Genomic DNA, 14744 nt, shown 5'->3' with positions numbered 1-14744 from the left:
GCTCATGTAAGTGGATATTGAGAGTGGAATCGGACATGAGATGCGTTGATGTGAGAAAAACAAGACAAAGAATACTTGTCTGATTTTGTGCCACGATTTCAAAAATCTCGCCGTAAGTGACCAAGGCCTTCTTTTGAAGACTGTCATGGGTGACATAAGCTGGTGCCATGGGTATGACTCCGAAACCAAGCAAGTTTCAAGACAGTTGAAGATGTCTACTTCATCCAGACCGAAAAAATTCAACAAGTGCACTTGTGGGAAGACTATGATCTTTGTTTCTTTTTCTTTTTCCTTTCTTGGTTTTTGTGGGATTGTGCAGCAGGCTTTGCTCCGCCTGAACAAACTGTCAATCACCAATTTTATTTGGAATTATTAAAAGCGATTAAGAAACAATGTGCACAGGAAATGTGTAAACATGTGGAATGTCCGTGGCTAGTTCCTCTATCAAGACAGTGCCGTAGCTCTAACTGCTTTGGCTGACATGGTAATTAGCTAGCCTCTTAGGGATGGGCCGACATTATCCATGCACCCTAATCATAGGACCGAGCTCCTTAAGATTTTTTTTCATTTTAAAGAAGAAAGTTCAATAAATGAAGGAGATTTATACTGTGCACGAGGTAAAGACAACTTTGCAGGAAGCACTCAGCGAGCATAAAGCTTGAGGAGCTCCAGAGCTGCTTCGAACAGTAGGAGAAAAGGTTGAATTCTGTTGGAAATTAGGTTGAATGGAACTAAGTGTTTTTTCTTGGCAATACGATCACTTTCATGAGATTTCATGCAACTCGGCAGCAGAAGCGTCACTGTCTACGGGCGATAGCAATTCTAGCAGTTCTAGTCACGATATCTTGGCACTGTGCCAGGGACGCTGTTCCTTGTATCCCCAAAAGTGATTGACTGAGAATACAGCTCCGGAATGCCTGGCTCCAGAGAAACATGTTTAGAAACTGTGAATGATCAAATACAGCAGAACCTCACCATTGGCGTAGCCAAAGAGGGGGGGGGTCGACCCCCCCTCTTTTCCCATGAAACAGAAAGTTTCAGGAGGTGGGCTCCGAAAGAGCGTCATGGATGAAAGGGAAAGCTTGAATGTGAAAGCAAGGCGAGGGCTTGTGGCGGTCCCAAGGGGAAGGAGGGGGCTGTCATGACACCGTTCCTAGAACTTAAGTTTATCCAGTTTCCCCGCAACCACTGTCGTGTCTATAATAGTAGTGTTTCCTTGCCTCTCACCCCCCCCCCCCCCCCTTGTATGGGAACTGCGAGCGAAGAGTGGCAAGGCTGTTATTCCAACACCCTCTAGACTAGAGGGTGTTGGTTCTACCCATTCTCTGCCCCCTCTCTCTGTTCTCTACCATTCTATCTAGCGTCCCTCTGGACTTGGGCATAGTAGAAAGGTAAACGCTGCAATTTCTGCAGTGGTTTTGCGGGGGGTGACGGATAGTTACAGCTGTCAAGAGGCTAATGTGGCGATCAACGGCCAGGAAGCTCCGGAGGGCATTGTGCGCATTCAATGCGGTGCACAGGTCCAAACGAGTTGAGTTTCTGGCGTCTTCTTTCCTCTCTGCCACGCTCCTTCCATGTATATATACGTACTGGACCCCCCCACTCCCCTCCGCAGGCAAACATTCGAAGAAAAAAAAAAAAACAAAAAACAAAAAACAGGCGTCGCTTTAAAGGAATGCCGATTTGCAAAATATATCAAGGACAGGTGTACTGGGCCAGGGAAGCTAAAAAACTGCCACAACAAACAGGTGGGAGGACAGGTAGTAGAATGGCCTTGAAGTCCACACAGAAACAGAAATATAGGAATGTTAGCGGCCGCCGTGCCATTCAACAAACCTGTGAATGTTCAAGAGTGTGACAGTGACTTATGGAAAAGAATGCAAAGGAGGGGAGTGGAGTTATGGATACGAGGAGGGGGGGGGGGAGGAGCATAAAAGGTGTCAAGAACGAAGCTGGCGGATAATTATGGACATAGGGAGAGCGTCTCGTGAATGCCCGATCGCTCAACATCAGACAGCCGTAGCCGGTCGCCTAGCTAAGGTTCACCTACCACATCGTAACACATGTTGCTGGCTGTGGAGAGCCCATCCTAACAAAACCTCTCGGCAATTTTCAGAATATACGGGTGCCAGAAGACACGCCGCTTTCAAATCTCTCGGAGCTACTGGCCCTTATTTTGCTGCGAACAACGGACGCCGTAATTTTCACACAGGTTTCTAACCAGGAAGCAGCTGTTGTTAGGACTGTCTGCTTCATCAGTTCCAGAGTGTGATGAAATAACAACATGCGTCATGTGATGACTACAATACCATGATTGCAAGTTACTTCCAAACATCTCTTCAAACAAGTCGGACAGCATGTCACCAAAGGTGAGTGAAACTTGCATCATATGATACTACCGACATTCTAGCGCAAAACTTGGTTCCTTTATTTCTAAATCTAGAATAATATAGCATGCCCACAATGCCGAAAGCTTGAGTGAGTGAGAGGAAACTTGAAAAATAGTGTCCGCCATCTCCTATACGTAGCCGTGGCCCTACCACACACTAGAAGGTCTGGCTGGAAAGAACGGAGATCTCCATTGTTACCTGGGCTACAACAAGTCTGGCCTGCAAACGAGAAGACACACGATAGTGTGCTGTTTTGTTTTTGTATGGCCCCGTTTTAGGCACTGTTCGTTTTTCATGTCATGTACCTGCTCGATCATCGACATACATTATACAAATGCATCAATTCATGATCAAAATTGTAGTTTTTTTTTTAATATCCTCATTTTTAAATATAGCATAAGGATGATAGCATAATTTGATGTGAAGTGGCTGCAAACGTGCATTCTCATTGTTAAAGCATTCTTGTCCGGGGAGTGCTAGGATTTCATCTTTGCGTGGTATACAACCTATATATATATATATATATATATATATATATATATATATATATATATATGTAGAGAGAGAGAGAGAGAGAGAGATGAAGGAAGAGAAGGAGTGGTAGCTGTTGGCGGAAAACCCCCCCGAAATAAATTTCTGGCTACGCCACTAGGCCTAGCTGCTTCGACATTCTCCATAAAGTTTCCTGCTGTTTGGTCCCATGTTTTTAATTTAAGGATACGCTGCTGTCAGCAATGGCACCAACTCTGCCTTCATAATCCTTGCTGATAGCATTGATGTGCAGAAAGCACTGCAAGGGTATAAGCATTGCATGTCTATTCCTGAAAGTCAGCTTTGCCGTACTACATTGATTTTATGCAGTCAAGCATATGCAATGTATTGTGATGAAGTATACCAAGAGTGCAAAGGGGACACTGTCACGGGACGTGAAATGTGTTCCTTAATTACACATGCGTGCATCCACTGTTTCCTGTCACAATACAAGCACTGAGATGCTAAATAAGTGTACTTGCAGGCCTTTAAAGCTACTTTGTACATGGCTGCGGCAACTGAGCACTTCAGGGCAGTAAAGGAATGCATTCATTTTTTCAGACTGCCATATTTTTCAAACGTTTTTGCGGTCCCAAAGGAGTCAGAAAAATCGGACGTTGACAGTAGCCATAGCCATGAAATAGTAGTAGCCATGAAATAAAGCATAGCCTACCAAACTTTTCACCGACTTCGTTATAGCCGATCATTCCTAATATCAGTGTTTACTATATCGAGGTACGACTGTACTCTGTGCAGTGAACCGACCTTCAACACCAGCACAGTCTTATTAAGCATCCCATTCTGCTGTGGCACTTTGCTATGTATGTGCATTTGCTAGTAGACTGCATGCCCTGCTGTTCTGGCTCCCCCCCATTTTGGTTGTTGCTGTGACCACTCCCTGCCAAGAGGCACATGGCGGCAGTGCATGACTGTGTTGTGTTTCTCACTAATTTCCAAACTGGTGAAGCACCTTCTCTTGCCAGCTTCTTTCAATTTAGGAAGATGTGCATGCTCATACAAGGCTACCAACAGCTTCAAGAGGTGCAGCAAAGGCAGGTAGCAGTCGACGACTGATTTTTCGGACACGCTTGATTTTTCGGACTTTTTCCCGGCCCCAGGACATACCTCATAAAGTCAATGTATTACGTGGCTCAACATTTCGGACACTCTAGGGAGGGCTGTTCAATTTTTCGGACTTTCCAAGCGTTAGCCGGCCAACTGCCGCGCATTTTGAGCTGTGTCGCCGCCATCTTGTTTGTTTACATTTTCCTCCTGTAGCCTCAAAACCGGTGCCGATCATGCATGGTGGTTCCTCAGCTACTCGGATGCTGGATTGAGGCTATATGCTAGCAGCTTCCGCTTCCACAGCTGTCTGGCAGTGAGCACCTCATCGACGACCTTCGCACTGCAGGCGTCGAAATTCCCTCGACCGTCTCGTTTTCGGAATTCACGGACGTGGACAGCAAGTTGGAACTGTGCGCTGGGCTCATGGATGAAGAAATCATTTGCCAAGTGCTTGCAGAGTCCGAGAGCGACGACGACTCGCCTGCAGCAGCACAGCCGACGCAAGCTGAGCTGATGCAAACGGTCGCAACTCTTGTTGGCTTATGGCGACATGACGACCCTCGCCGAAATTCAGGCGGACCTGCTTGCACGCAAGCGAAGCATGGTTCAGAAGACCATTAATCACTTTTTCCGGCCTCTAACTCAATAGTAAGCAATAAATTGTGTTTTTTGGGGGCACATTTTTTTTTCGGACTGTGATTTTTCAAACATTTTCGCGGTCCCTTGAGGGTCCGAAAAATCGGTCGTCGACTGTATACTTCATAAAAGGCGTCCAGAACATTTCCAGCGCTGCTGCGCGCTGTGAAACTATTGCTGTGATGTAACTGGGCTCTTTTAAGTCATTCGAAGAACATTATGCTGCCAACAATTAATGGGTGCATGAAACCTCTGCGACACTGATGAATTTTGTGAATAAGCATTGCTGCACTCACTGGAACTTGCTCTGGAATGACTTAATTAGCCTGTCTTCACACTGAGTACACTTTCCAATGGTGCGAAAGGTGTTTTTCAGCTCAGCACATCAACAAAAGTGGTGTAGACTTGTAAACAATGAAAGGTGAACATTGTACGCATTGCAATAGATTAGAAGCACCAACTGGGTAAATTGGAGCATGTTCAAGGAAATGAAACGGCATCAGATGACAACGGGACAGAGAAAGAAGAAGCAATAAGCAAATTAGTATGCATGTATATGATGGGCTGCTATGGTTTAAGTGGTGTGAAGTGGGGAAGTCCCAGGTCTAAGGCCACAACTACCTGTCCCAGCCAGTCCTGCACTCTACTTCAGCCTCTTCCTAGGCAGTGGTGTCAGTGTTGCTGTTTGGCGCATCAGCTGATGGGGCACGAGTTCCCACAGCAGTCAAGTAAGATATTAGGGTCAGTAATGACCCAGTTAGGTCACAACTGCATTTTACTATAACTACACTTTATGGAAGTGCAGTACGGTCCACTAAAGGGAACACTCTAATGTACGGCTCTCACATTTCTGGCCTCTGACTAAAAGTGCAGGTTGAAGCTATCTCAGTGGACTGCATAGGTGTGCAGACAGGTGCCAGAGCTACCAAGCTGGAAGATTCTACATTTGTTAAAGGGAAAAATTTGTGCATGCTCTGCATTCATGCGTTCCCTTTAACAGTGGAAATTTAATAAAGTTTTCTCTCTCTCTCTCTTTAACAGTGAACTGCACTATACATACATTAATTGAGATTCTACTGTATAAACCTTTACTCTATCAAAAATCAGAATTGCTGTGTATCAATACATAACTATTTTTTCTTATGCATTGTAAATTAAATTATGGGAGGTAGCACACAGTAACAAAGCATCATGACATGAAGAGACTCACCATTGAATGTTCCTGCAGGCATGACAAGTGACATTCTTGGCATTCTGGTCCTATTTTCAGAATTTGCTGATAGGAGAAGATAGTCCTGAAGTACAAAAAGTCAAAGGACTTGAGACATGGCCTTATGATGACACGGCATGTATGAGTGAGCAGTAAAAAATGATCACATAGCAAAGAAAAAATTTAACATTTAAAGTAACTGTAGGTTTCAACAGACATCACAGGAAGGAAGGAGGCCCACCATGTCTACCCATACAGTGTTTGTCTTGGCAATGGAATGGATATGAGAAACATCAACCGAAAACGTGAAACACTGCCCACTGATTGACTTCGTGAAGTAGCTGATTAATGCACCAAGACACATGCAAGACATACTGTGCACTAATCAGAATAATGCTGCGATAGGAAATTAAAAAATCAATTTCTCTTGTAGCATGAAAGATAAATAACCTAGACCCTCAAAGTAAATTCTGCTTGCCCATAGTACTTTGTTCACATAAAATTGTCCTTTTTGGTGAGCAGTGCTCAGCATGGCTACCACAGTCTCATGTCTCATGTGCACATCACTGAAGCTCCTTGTGCTGGTGCATGTGTCGTTCTCATGTACAGAGGCATTGCTTGGTGGTTAAGTACTACTATGGCGTCTTCATATAAAGCAATAAACTTCAATATTATGCCTCTCTCACCATCCCACTAACAATAGAGGCCTCACTTGCCTTGGTTATACTTCCCTACTCATATGGCTGCACGACTGTTGAGTCATAAAATTTGAATAATGGAGTTATGGCCCAAGTTTCCAGTAAAGTCAGCCTTACAGTTGCTTACAAATAGTATGTTACGTGAAACAAAAACTGCCAAAATATACTAAAGTTAGAGCAATAAAGATAAAGTTGAAATTTCTTTCTAAACCAGAAATAAAAAAAACATCAGGAAACGGGTCATCTCTTCAAGTTATCCACTAATTAAAAAATTTGGTAATCATTAATTTGTTCTGTTAGGTCTCTGTTCACAACAGAAGGTTTGGAGCTGCTGACATTTGATCTCATACCAGCTTTTAAAACACAAAAAAATTCCTTCTAATCCCTGCAACGCAAGCAAATTGTTCACTTTTTTCCCATGGGAGATTGGAACTGAGTGCCTAGGGAACACGGAGAGCCACGTGTGCAAGAAACATCAATTGGCAACATCATTTGACGTCTCCCAGTCCGCACTATGAAAGCTGAATTATATCTCCCCTATTATGACACAACTAGTCTGACTTGCGCCATATATGTACTTGCCTTCGCCGCTGATGTTCTAAGACAATGCCTGTTACTAGCTGCATGGCTGACGTCAAGAGCTCTGCTTGGCCATGTGGTGAATTGTGGCGTACTTCTTAAAAACTTTCTCTCTCTCTCTCTCTCTTTTTTACTGTTGCCTTTTATATGATCTAAACATGTCATCCCGAGAAAAGGAAGAAACTTTAACGCCGGTTGTTGCAAATATGTGACATACCGAATGAATGCAGTCAATGCCCTAGCAATATGTTTTTTGGCTCAAGCTCCGGTTATCGCATATTCGCCGCAAACAGTTGCTGCCACGTACATGTGGCACCATCCAGGCGCAATAGCGTGCGGCTGGCAAACATTGTTTGGAGCTGCAATCAATAAGATGCTCACAAACTTTACCATTATGCTATGTCCCAAATTCATGACATTCAGTATTTGCGGCATTGAACGTCTGTAGCAATGTGATGTCCAGTGACCTGGAAAATGCCTTGTTTTCAAGCAGGGAATGGATGCCGAGTTCTTTTACAAGAAGAAAGGGTTTTGCATGTGCCTTCTATCAAAAGATAAAAGTGATGACAGCTGCCTCAGCAACAGCAATGAAGACAATAAATCTATACTCCTAAACATGAGAGGAAACAGTCACCGCTCAGTCAGCGTCTAGCAGTGATAAAAACGAGGCTGAATGTGATGCTATTGCTGTGCCGGCGGCTGGTAAAGCAACCTCTTAAAGGGACAGTGAAACACTTTTTTAACTAATCACAGAAGGACCTCACTATTAAAGTATGTCACCTCACGAATCTCCTCCTACAAAAATTTTTCATTGCTTCAAGCATAAGTGGAGTTGGACGTAGTCATCTCACTAATGAGCAGCTTTCTCCCTCATTTTACCTTCATAAGCGTGCTGCAAGCTAGACAGGGGAGTAGCCAGGGTGGCAAAGCAATGCCCAAAAACTAGTGTTTCTCCCTCATTTCACCTTCATAAGCGTGCTGCAAGCTAGACAGGGGAGTAGCCAGGGTGGCAAGGCAATGCCAAAAAACTGAGTGTCTTGATGGTGAGAGGGCTTGTAGCGTCACTCCGTGGCAGTCGCGGTAGACTGCGCTACACAGTACACCGCTGTTATTTTAGAGGCCATGTGCAGCAGACACAGTTATGTGCAATTGCCATGTGTAGAATGGCAGTGCAAAATGAAATGTTCTTTCTGTCCTTTTGAGATTGCAGACATATATATTTTTCATTTATTTATCTAAAAATATAGTAATACAGTAATAGTATTACTGGAAATGTTACTTGTTACTCGTGCTGGCAACACTGTCCAAAGAAACAAAGATAGCTAAGACATCTAGGTTCTCGGTGGCTCTTTCGTTTGATGCTGTGCTCATGTGTTTTTCGTTCGTGGTGTCGAATCAAGGTGTTTCGTCGAAGCCGAAAGGGTCCTTGCTGTCGATTACCTTATTTTGATCGGTCTCAAAGATTTTAGCGATGAAACCGCGGTAATTGTTGCACAGTGTCTGCCAACCTGCCCAGAGGGCCGCATCTGATCCTTTTTTTTAAAGACAAAGAGCCTTTCAAGCGAGCCGGAGGTTAGAAAAAGGGAGGCGTTTGTGTGTAGCGGGCCTCCGAAAGGTGCAAGCACTTGTTCGCGGCATTGCTCCACTGGTACAGGTACGATGCTCTACTGTTTTCAAGCTTCATAGGCAATTCCGCACTGCGACTCATGTTGTGCTATAATGTATTCAGAACTTTTTAGCCTACACAATTGGTGTCGTGAATTATGTGATATATTGTGAAGCTCATACAAAATTTTCTGTGCACTCTAAGTACATATTTATAGAATTTGATTACAAGGGCTACTACATGAAGTAAAAACATTGAATGAAATTATTTTCTGCTGGGCCATAAGTACTGATTTCGAGATGAAAAGCATAACAAATTGGGCCATTCCAAGCGGCGCCCAAGAAGTTCGGGATAATCTGTGTTTGAAGTATAGATGTCAAGCTAAAGAAAAGAGCGCACTACAAGCAATTGTGGACCTTGACTAAATAAAGCAGATGCTGATGCTTGCATAGTACAGACGGAAAAAAACATCTTCACAAGTCACTCCTGATGTTTTCTGTCCAAATGGTTTAATGCGCTTCCCAAGCCTTATTACTGTAGCACACTTGTGCTTTACAGAGAATACCTGTCTTAGTCATACTTGGTACTGATTGTGTCTATGCCTAGCAAGGACTTAATGCAAGGTCCTTGCCTCCTTTACAGAACACAAGAAATGCAGTGCAGGGGCGCGATCAGAGATCTTTGTTTGATATGCGTTCTCTTCGGTTGCTGAAACGTCACAAAGTGGCAGTATGCAACATTTCTGAGATCGGGGCGGAGAGAGCAGCCAATCGGCAAGCGGTGAACTCCCCGGAAGTTTACTTCCCTCGTCTGCCGTCTGCTTGCAAACAGTATATTACAAAACGAAATGTTTCTCGTCTTCCAATGAATGAAATCTTTATCTAAAAAATGTATTATTTTCTTCTCAAGCTTAAACATGTTTTAAAATAGTAGTACGTGTGACTAGTTTTAGTTTCTCTGCAGCGTCCCTAGGTGGTGTCGCACACAGCGAGGAGAAAAAAGAAAAAGAAACGACTGGAACAGTGACGCACTTTTCAAAAGGCAGCAACAACATTCCAGTGGCTTGCTGGCACCAATGATGGGGTCGATTTCGCTGTACAACCAACGCACTATTTGTTTCGAGAAACGAAAGCGACGCCGGAATTCATGTTCTGCCATTTCTTAAAATGCGTTTCGCACCACCACCCGCTCTCCTTCCTCCTCGAGCAATGCCAGCGCAACCACCTAAGTTCCCAACGCAAGCGTCATTTTTCTCAAATTAAACTATGGATTGGATCCGAATGTGCTATTCAGCTGCCGAAGCCGCCGTTTGGATCCAATCCAATCCACCAGACATGCCATGCGAAGCCGGTCTCGTAACAAGCAATGATCGCTCCAAACTTCCCAACTCCCGTCGCGTTTGGTGCCTAGCAGACAACGTGCTCGGTGGCAAGATGATTGACAGGAGCGCGTCATCCTTTTGACGTAACCAAAAACGTGGCCGCGCCCCGCAGCTGGCGATGTCAGCGCAGAGTAGGTCAATCGCACATGCCAGTAACTGAACGAACGCGCCGAACAACGATCTCCGATCGCACCCCACATCTCACCCCACATCTCACCCCTCATCTGCTGAGCCACAGTGCACGAGGTGAAAGAAATTCAGCAATTCTGGCAGCTGTTTATGGTTGCTGTCTATGATGTGTAGCTGCTAAGGTTGTGCAGATCTCTCCTTTGTTCTAAACCGACATTTCTTTTGCCTACCATTCCATGGTTTCGCCTGGGTCGGTCATCGGTCGCTGGTTGAGTTCTCAATGAGTAGATTTGCACTCACTTAAAAAAAATTATGCTAGTACGGCGGTGGGATTCGACCCTTGGCCGCCTAGTGCAGCAAATCCCGATGCTCTAACGATTAGGCCACAATTGCACATGCACTTCTTTTGTGCCAATGTCAACTAGCTCTTTTATTTGATTGCTGCATGTTGATGATTACAATTCCCGTACTATGGCATATCCACAATGGGGGATTGGCCAAGAAGCATGCCTGCATGTTGATTATGATGACCATGATTTCCATACAATGGCACATACCTACAGTGAGAGATTGTCCAGGAAGCAGGCAGTATAATGGAATGTGCCCACAATGGGGGGGATCGCCTATGAAGCGGGAGGTACAGTCACATGCAATATGACCTGCAACACCGGTGCCAGTGGTCGAAGGGGCTCCAAGGCTGTACGGCTGGGCAGACACAGGGTAAGTTCCAGACCTAAACACGCCTTCAATTAGTGGCATTTATTAAACCGCTATTTCGCGTGTCAGAGCCACCGCGCCGCCTTGGAGCCCCTTTACCCAGGAACAAGGGTGTTGTAAGTGATATTGCACGTGACTGTACATATAGTGCAAATGCCAACTAGCTCTTTGAGATGATTGGCATGTGTTGATGGTGATTATGATTTCCATGCTATGGCAGATAACCATAACAGGGGACCGGCCAAGAAGTGGTCGGTACATTTACAATAAATAAGAAATGAGGGAACACAAGCCTATAATAAGATTTGCCACCTTGTGTAGCATGGGTACACGAGAGCACATGCGCACGCCTGTTTTCGTTACACCAAAGACGAAGGAATGAAATGGGCAAATTCAAAGCATTTCATTAACTGCTCCACAAAAGCTTTGCTTCCATAGATTCCAACATGTGCATTGTACCTGCATAATTTTTTTTCTCTATTTTTCACTCATGCCCTTTCCACAAGGGAGTTAATTCTTTCTTAATTCTTTTTTTGCTCCACAACAGCACATAGCAAGTTGCACAGTGGTAAGCAAAGAGACCAGTTGGTGTACTGGTGACATCGCGAAGGAACTACGTACAATAGCACATGATAGAAGGACAATTTGATGATACACAGAAATGTCACTTTACCCCAGAGAATGAGACGAAGTAGAATGTGTCATCTTTCCTCTGGATTGCCTCGTAGAGTTCTTCATAACTTCTCCGCAATGCCTGGTAAAGCTGGAAATAGTCTTCACCTCTGTTGGCCTCCCTGCCAGAGCAAATAGTAAATTTCAAGTTAATTCAGATTAACAAGTTAATGCTGGATGACGAAATGCTTCACAGGGCTAAGTTATGCAGATGTATGCATTCAGCTGCTATGTACTTCCAAGGCCCGATCAAGTTATGCCAGACAGAATGTGAACAAGTTTCGATTTTCGCACTGTGTGATATCAATGTGTGATATCGAATAATATCAATTTTATCACTGTGCAATACCAATTTAGAAAACATGAAAGGTTAATAATCACTGCTCTATTGGTACCAAAAGTACCAAAAGCCCAAGTGGTTATAACAATTCTTACAGCGTTCGCCTGCTTCAGCTCAAAAAAGCAACTTTTTAAGCTTTGCAGTGATTCGACAGTTTCATGATGCCAAATTGTGGTAGCCTACTGAGTTCCGTGGTTGAAAGTGAGAGGCACAGCGTACCACTTCTCGGCGTAGACTCCACTGCCACCGCCGCCATACCGAGTACTAATCCAGGTCTGCAGGCGAGGCTTTCGGACCAGTGGCTGCTGTGGTAGAGAGGGCTTCTTGCGTTGCTCTGTCAGTCGTAGGTTCATGTGCTCCACATGGTTAGCCCAGCCACGCAGCTGGCTCTGCAGTCTGGAATGTGCAGCCCACAGGCATTGCTTTCATTAGTGCCACTAACCAAAGACACCAAGAGAAAAGTTGCCATCTATACGCCATGAGCTTTGAGACTGACGAGTGCACAAGCTTTTGGCATGCAGAAATAAAGTAAAACCTCATTAAACAGTACCCGCTTAACAGTAGTTTTGTTTTAAAAGTAGAAGAGTCAAATCCCCGACTCAGTGGCCATTGATCATAATGCGTTTTGTTTCCGCATAAACAGTACCAGCTTATTGCGTACCTATCGGTTAACACGTAGTGTTTCCACTTTTCGTCGTGCAATCACGGCGGTAAGTTGTCATTGCAATCATGGCAGTAGGTCGGCCCAGCAGAACAACGAGCCTCAGAGATCAGAACGCAAATGCAGAGAACGCTTGGAAGGGTGAAGCCACATCAATATCGCATTGGCAACGTGCCAGAGAGTGTTGCGGCCTGTGTCGTGACGTCGTACAAGTTAGGACTCACGTCATGCCGAAGCTCGGACAAAACCCGGGTGCTCAGCATAGAAGAAAAATTGGACATTGTTTGTGCTATCGAACGTGGCATGGCAGTTGGCGCTGGCACGCGAGAGGAATCTACCATTGGCTAGGGTTGTGTGGCCTTTGGAATGCAGAGGAGAAGTGAAGTTGTTCAACAGTGCTGCTGCGACCATGAAAAGATGTCCGCTATGAGGTTAGACTTTTTGCCATCGTTGCCTCTGTTATTGCTGAAGTGTCGCCTAACAACAGTGATGAGGACGACACGGGAAGCGACAGCACGGGCGATTCAGGCCCAACAGTGGCAGATGCTGAGATGAGGGGGCTGGGGGAAAAGCTGGCTCGCAGCTTAAGTAAGCTTGAGGCCGATGTCGTCGGTGCTCGGCTGTTGTGGCATCACATGAAAATAACACACTTTTGTCGCGCGAAGTGAATAAATACTGCATGTTTTTGCTCTTCCATCGCACTCTCTCTGAGTTCCATTTTGACAGGCAAGTGGGCGAACTCGCATTATTTCGGTTAAGCAGTACTACCATTTAGTACGCACTTTTTCCAAGGTCCGGCCAATAATGGTTTAATGATGTTTCACTGTACAGTGAACTCTCGTTAAGATAAACTCGGTTAAGCCGAATTCTCGCACATCGCAAACAACATGGGAGCATTTGTTTGGTTTTCCATAGACTCAATGCCAAAAAATCCGCTTAAGACAAACCGCCTCATACATGCTCTTCTGTCAAGACGAACATTCTGAGTGACCACCACTGCTACTGATCATGAAGGCTAGGGTGCCTCGATGTGCCGTTTCAGTGATGTTTCATTTCGTGAACGCAGGTGATGCTCAAGCTTATGGGCGCTATAGCACATATGAAACTATTGGCCCTCGGTGTGCCTAAACTGTCCGCATTGCAGATTGTATTCAAGACAGGGTTTGCGTGGCCGTGCCCTACACAGCAGCTGCTGGAGTCCCCTTGTAAATGTTCGCTTACTAACTAAATTAACAAGCATGGTGTCAGCATGGACAGGCAACATGAACAGATCAAGCCCGACGACTGTGGACACTCGCTGTCAAAACGCTGGCGTGACGAATCGCAGCAGCAGCAGCGAGCGCAGTCACTTTTGTGCTGTCTATCGCTTCAACGCAAGCTGAGCAGTGAGAAAACAATACACGCAAAGCTACGAGCCATCGGCCCACCTAGACTGTGCCCCCAAAGCAGATTGCATTCAAGATAAAGCCCGAATGTGGCCGAAGTACAACACCCCCCTCACTCCCTTCCACGGTGCCATGCATGCGACGAAAGACAGTGCGCTCCCCCCCCCCCCTCCCCTTCCTCCTTTGCACTCGCGAGATTGAGCCGCCATCGTCGGCTCACCGTCACACGCTTTCACTCGCACACATAGCGTACGACGTGCGAGAACGATGTTATTACGAGATAAACCCAGTACGTTCGTATCTCCAACAAAACCTGTAGCAATTGCCAGAGGAGATCAACCCAGCGCGCCTCTGCCTACCTTCTTCATCCATGACACTTCACCTCGTTTCTCCTTCCCCATTTCGCCTCAACGTCACCTAGACTTTCCTCTAGGCTGCATTGCTTTGCCGCGCGCTCAGCATGCTCCTTTGTACTTTCGCCAGCTCGGAGCCTGCACTGATTACCTGCGATGCGGCAGATGCCTGCTTTAACTCCCTAGCGAACTTTTTCCAGCAGCACGAAGGCACGGAAGGACTTTTAAGGTCATTAGGTGAGATGGCATCATTTGTGGCTGCTCGCCGATTTGCAAAGAAGCACCAAACATCCATCACGGACTGGATGAAACCAAGCAAGAGTATCATTTAAAAACAGTTTTCTGTTAAGTTCAGCTAAATAAATGCTTTTTATGTCATTTTCCCCTTTTT

The 14744-nt window shown here is 45.2% G+C and overlaps 1 protein-coding gene across 2 annotated transcripts in view; it reads right to left on the bottom strand.

The window, feature by feature from the left end:
• LOC126547243 (uncharacterized) overlaps positions 1-14744 on the bottom strand; it is a 95714-nt gene that overhangs the window by 14074 nt on the left and 66896 nt on the right. For both annotated transcript variants that reach the window (XM_050195193.2, XM_055062838.2), the window contains 3 exons: positions 12174-12350; positions 11616-11736; positions 5833-5917 (listed from right to left, as the gene is read on the bottom strand). In XM_050195193.2, the coding sequence (XP_050051150.1) occupies positions 5833-5917; positions 11616-11736; positions 12174-12350 (383 nt within the window). The remainder of the gene's footprint in view (positions 1-5832; positions 5918-11615; positions 11737-12173; positions 12351-14744) is intronic.

The sequence above is a fragment of the Dermacentor andersoni genome, chromosome 1 (genome assembly GCF_023375885.2).
Source record: "Dermacentor andersoni chromosome 1, qqDerAnde1_hic_scaffold, whole genome shotgun sequence".
Classification (NCBI taxonomy): domain Eukaryota; kingdom Metazoa; phylum Arthropoda; class Arachnida; order Ixodida; family Ixodidae; genus Dermacentor; species Dermacentor andersoni.
Note: the sequence above shows the minus strand (reverse complement) of the source record. Positions and strands in the feature narration are given on the sequence as shown.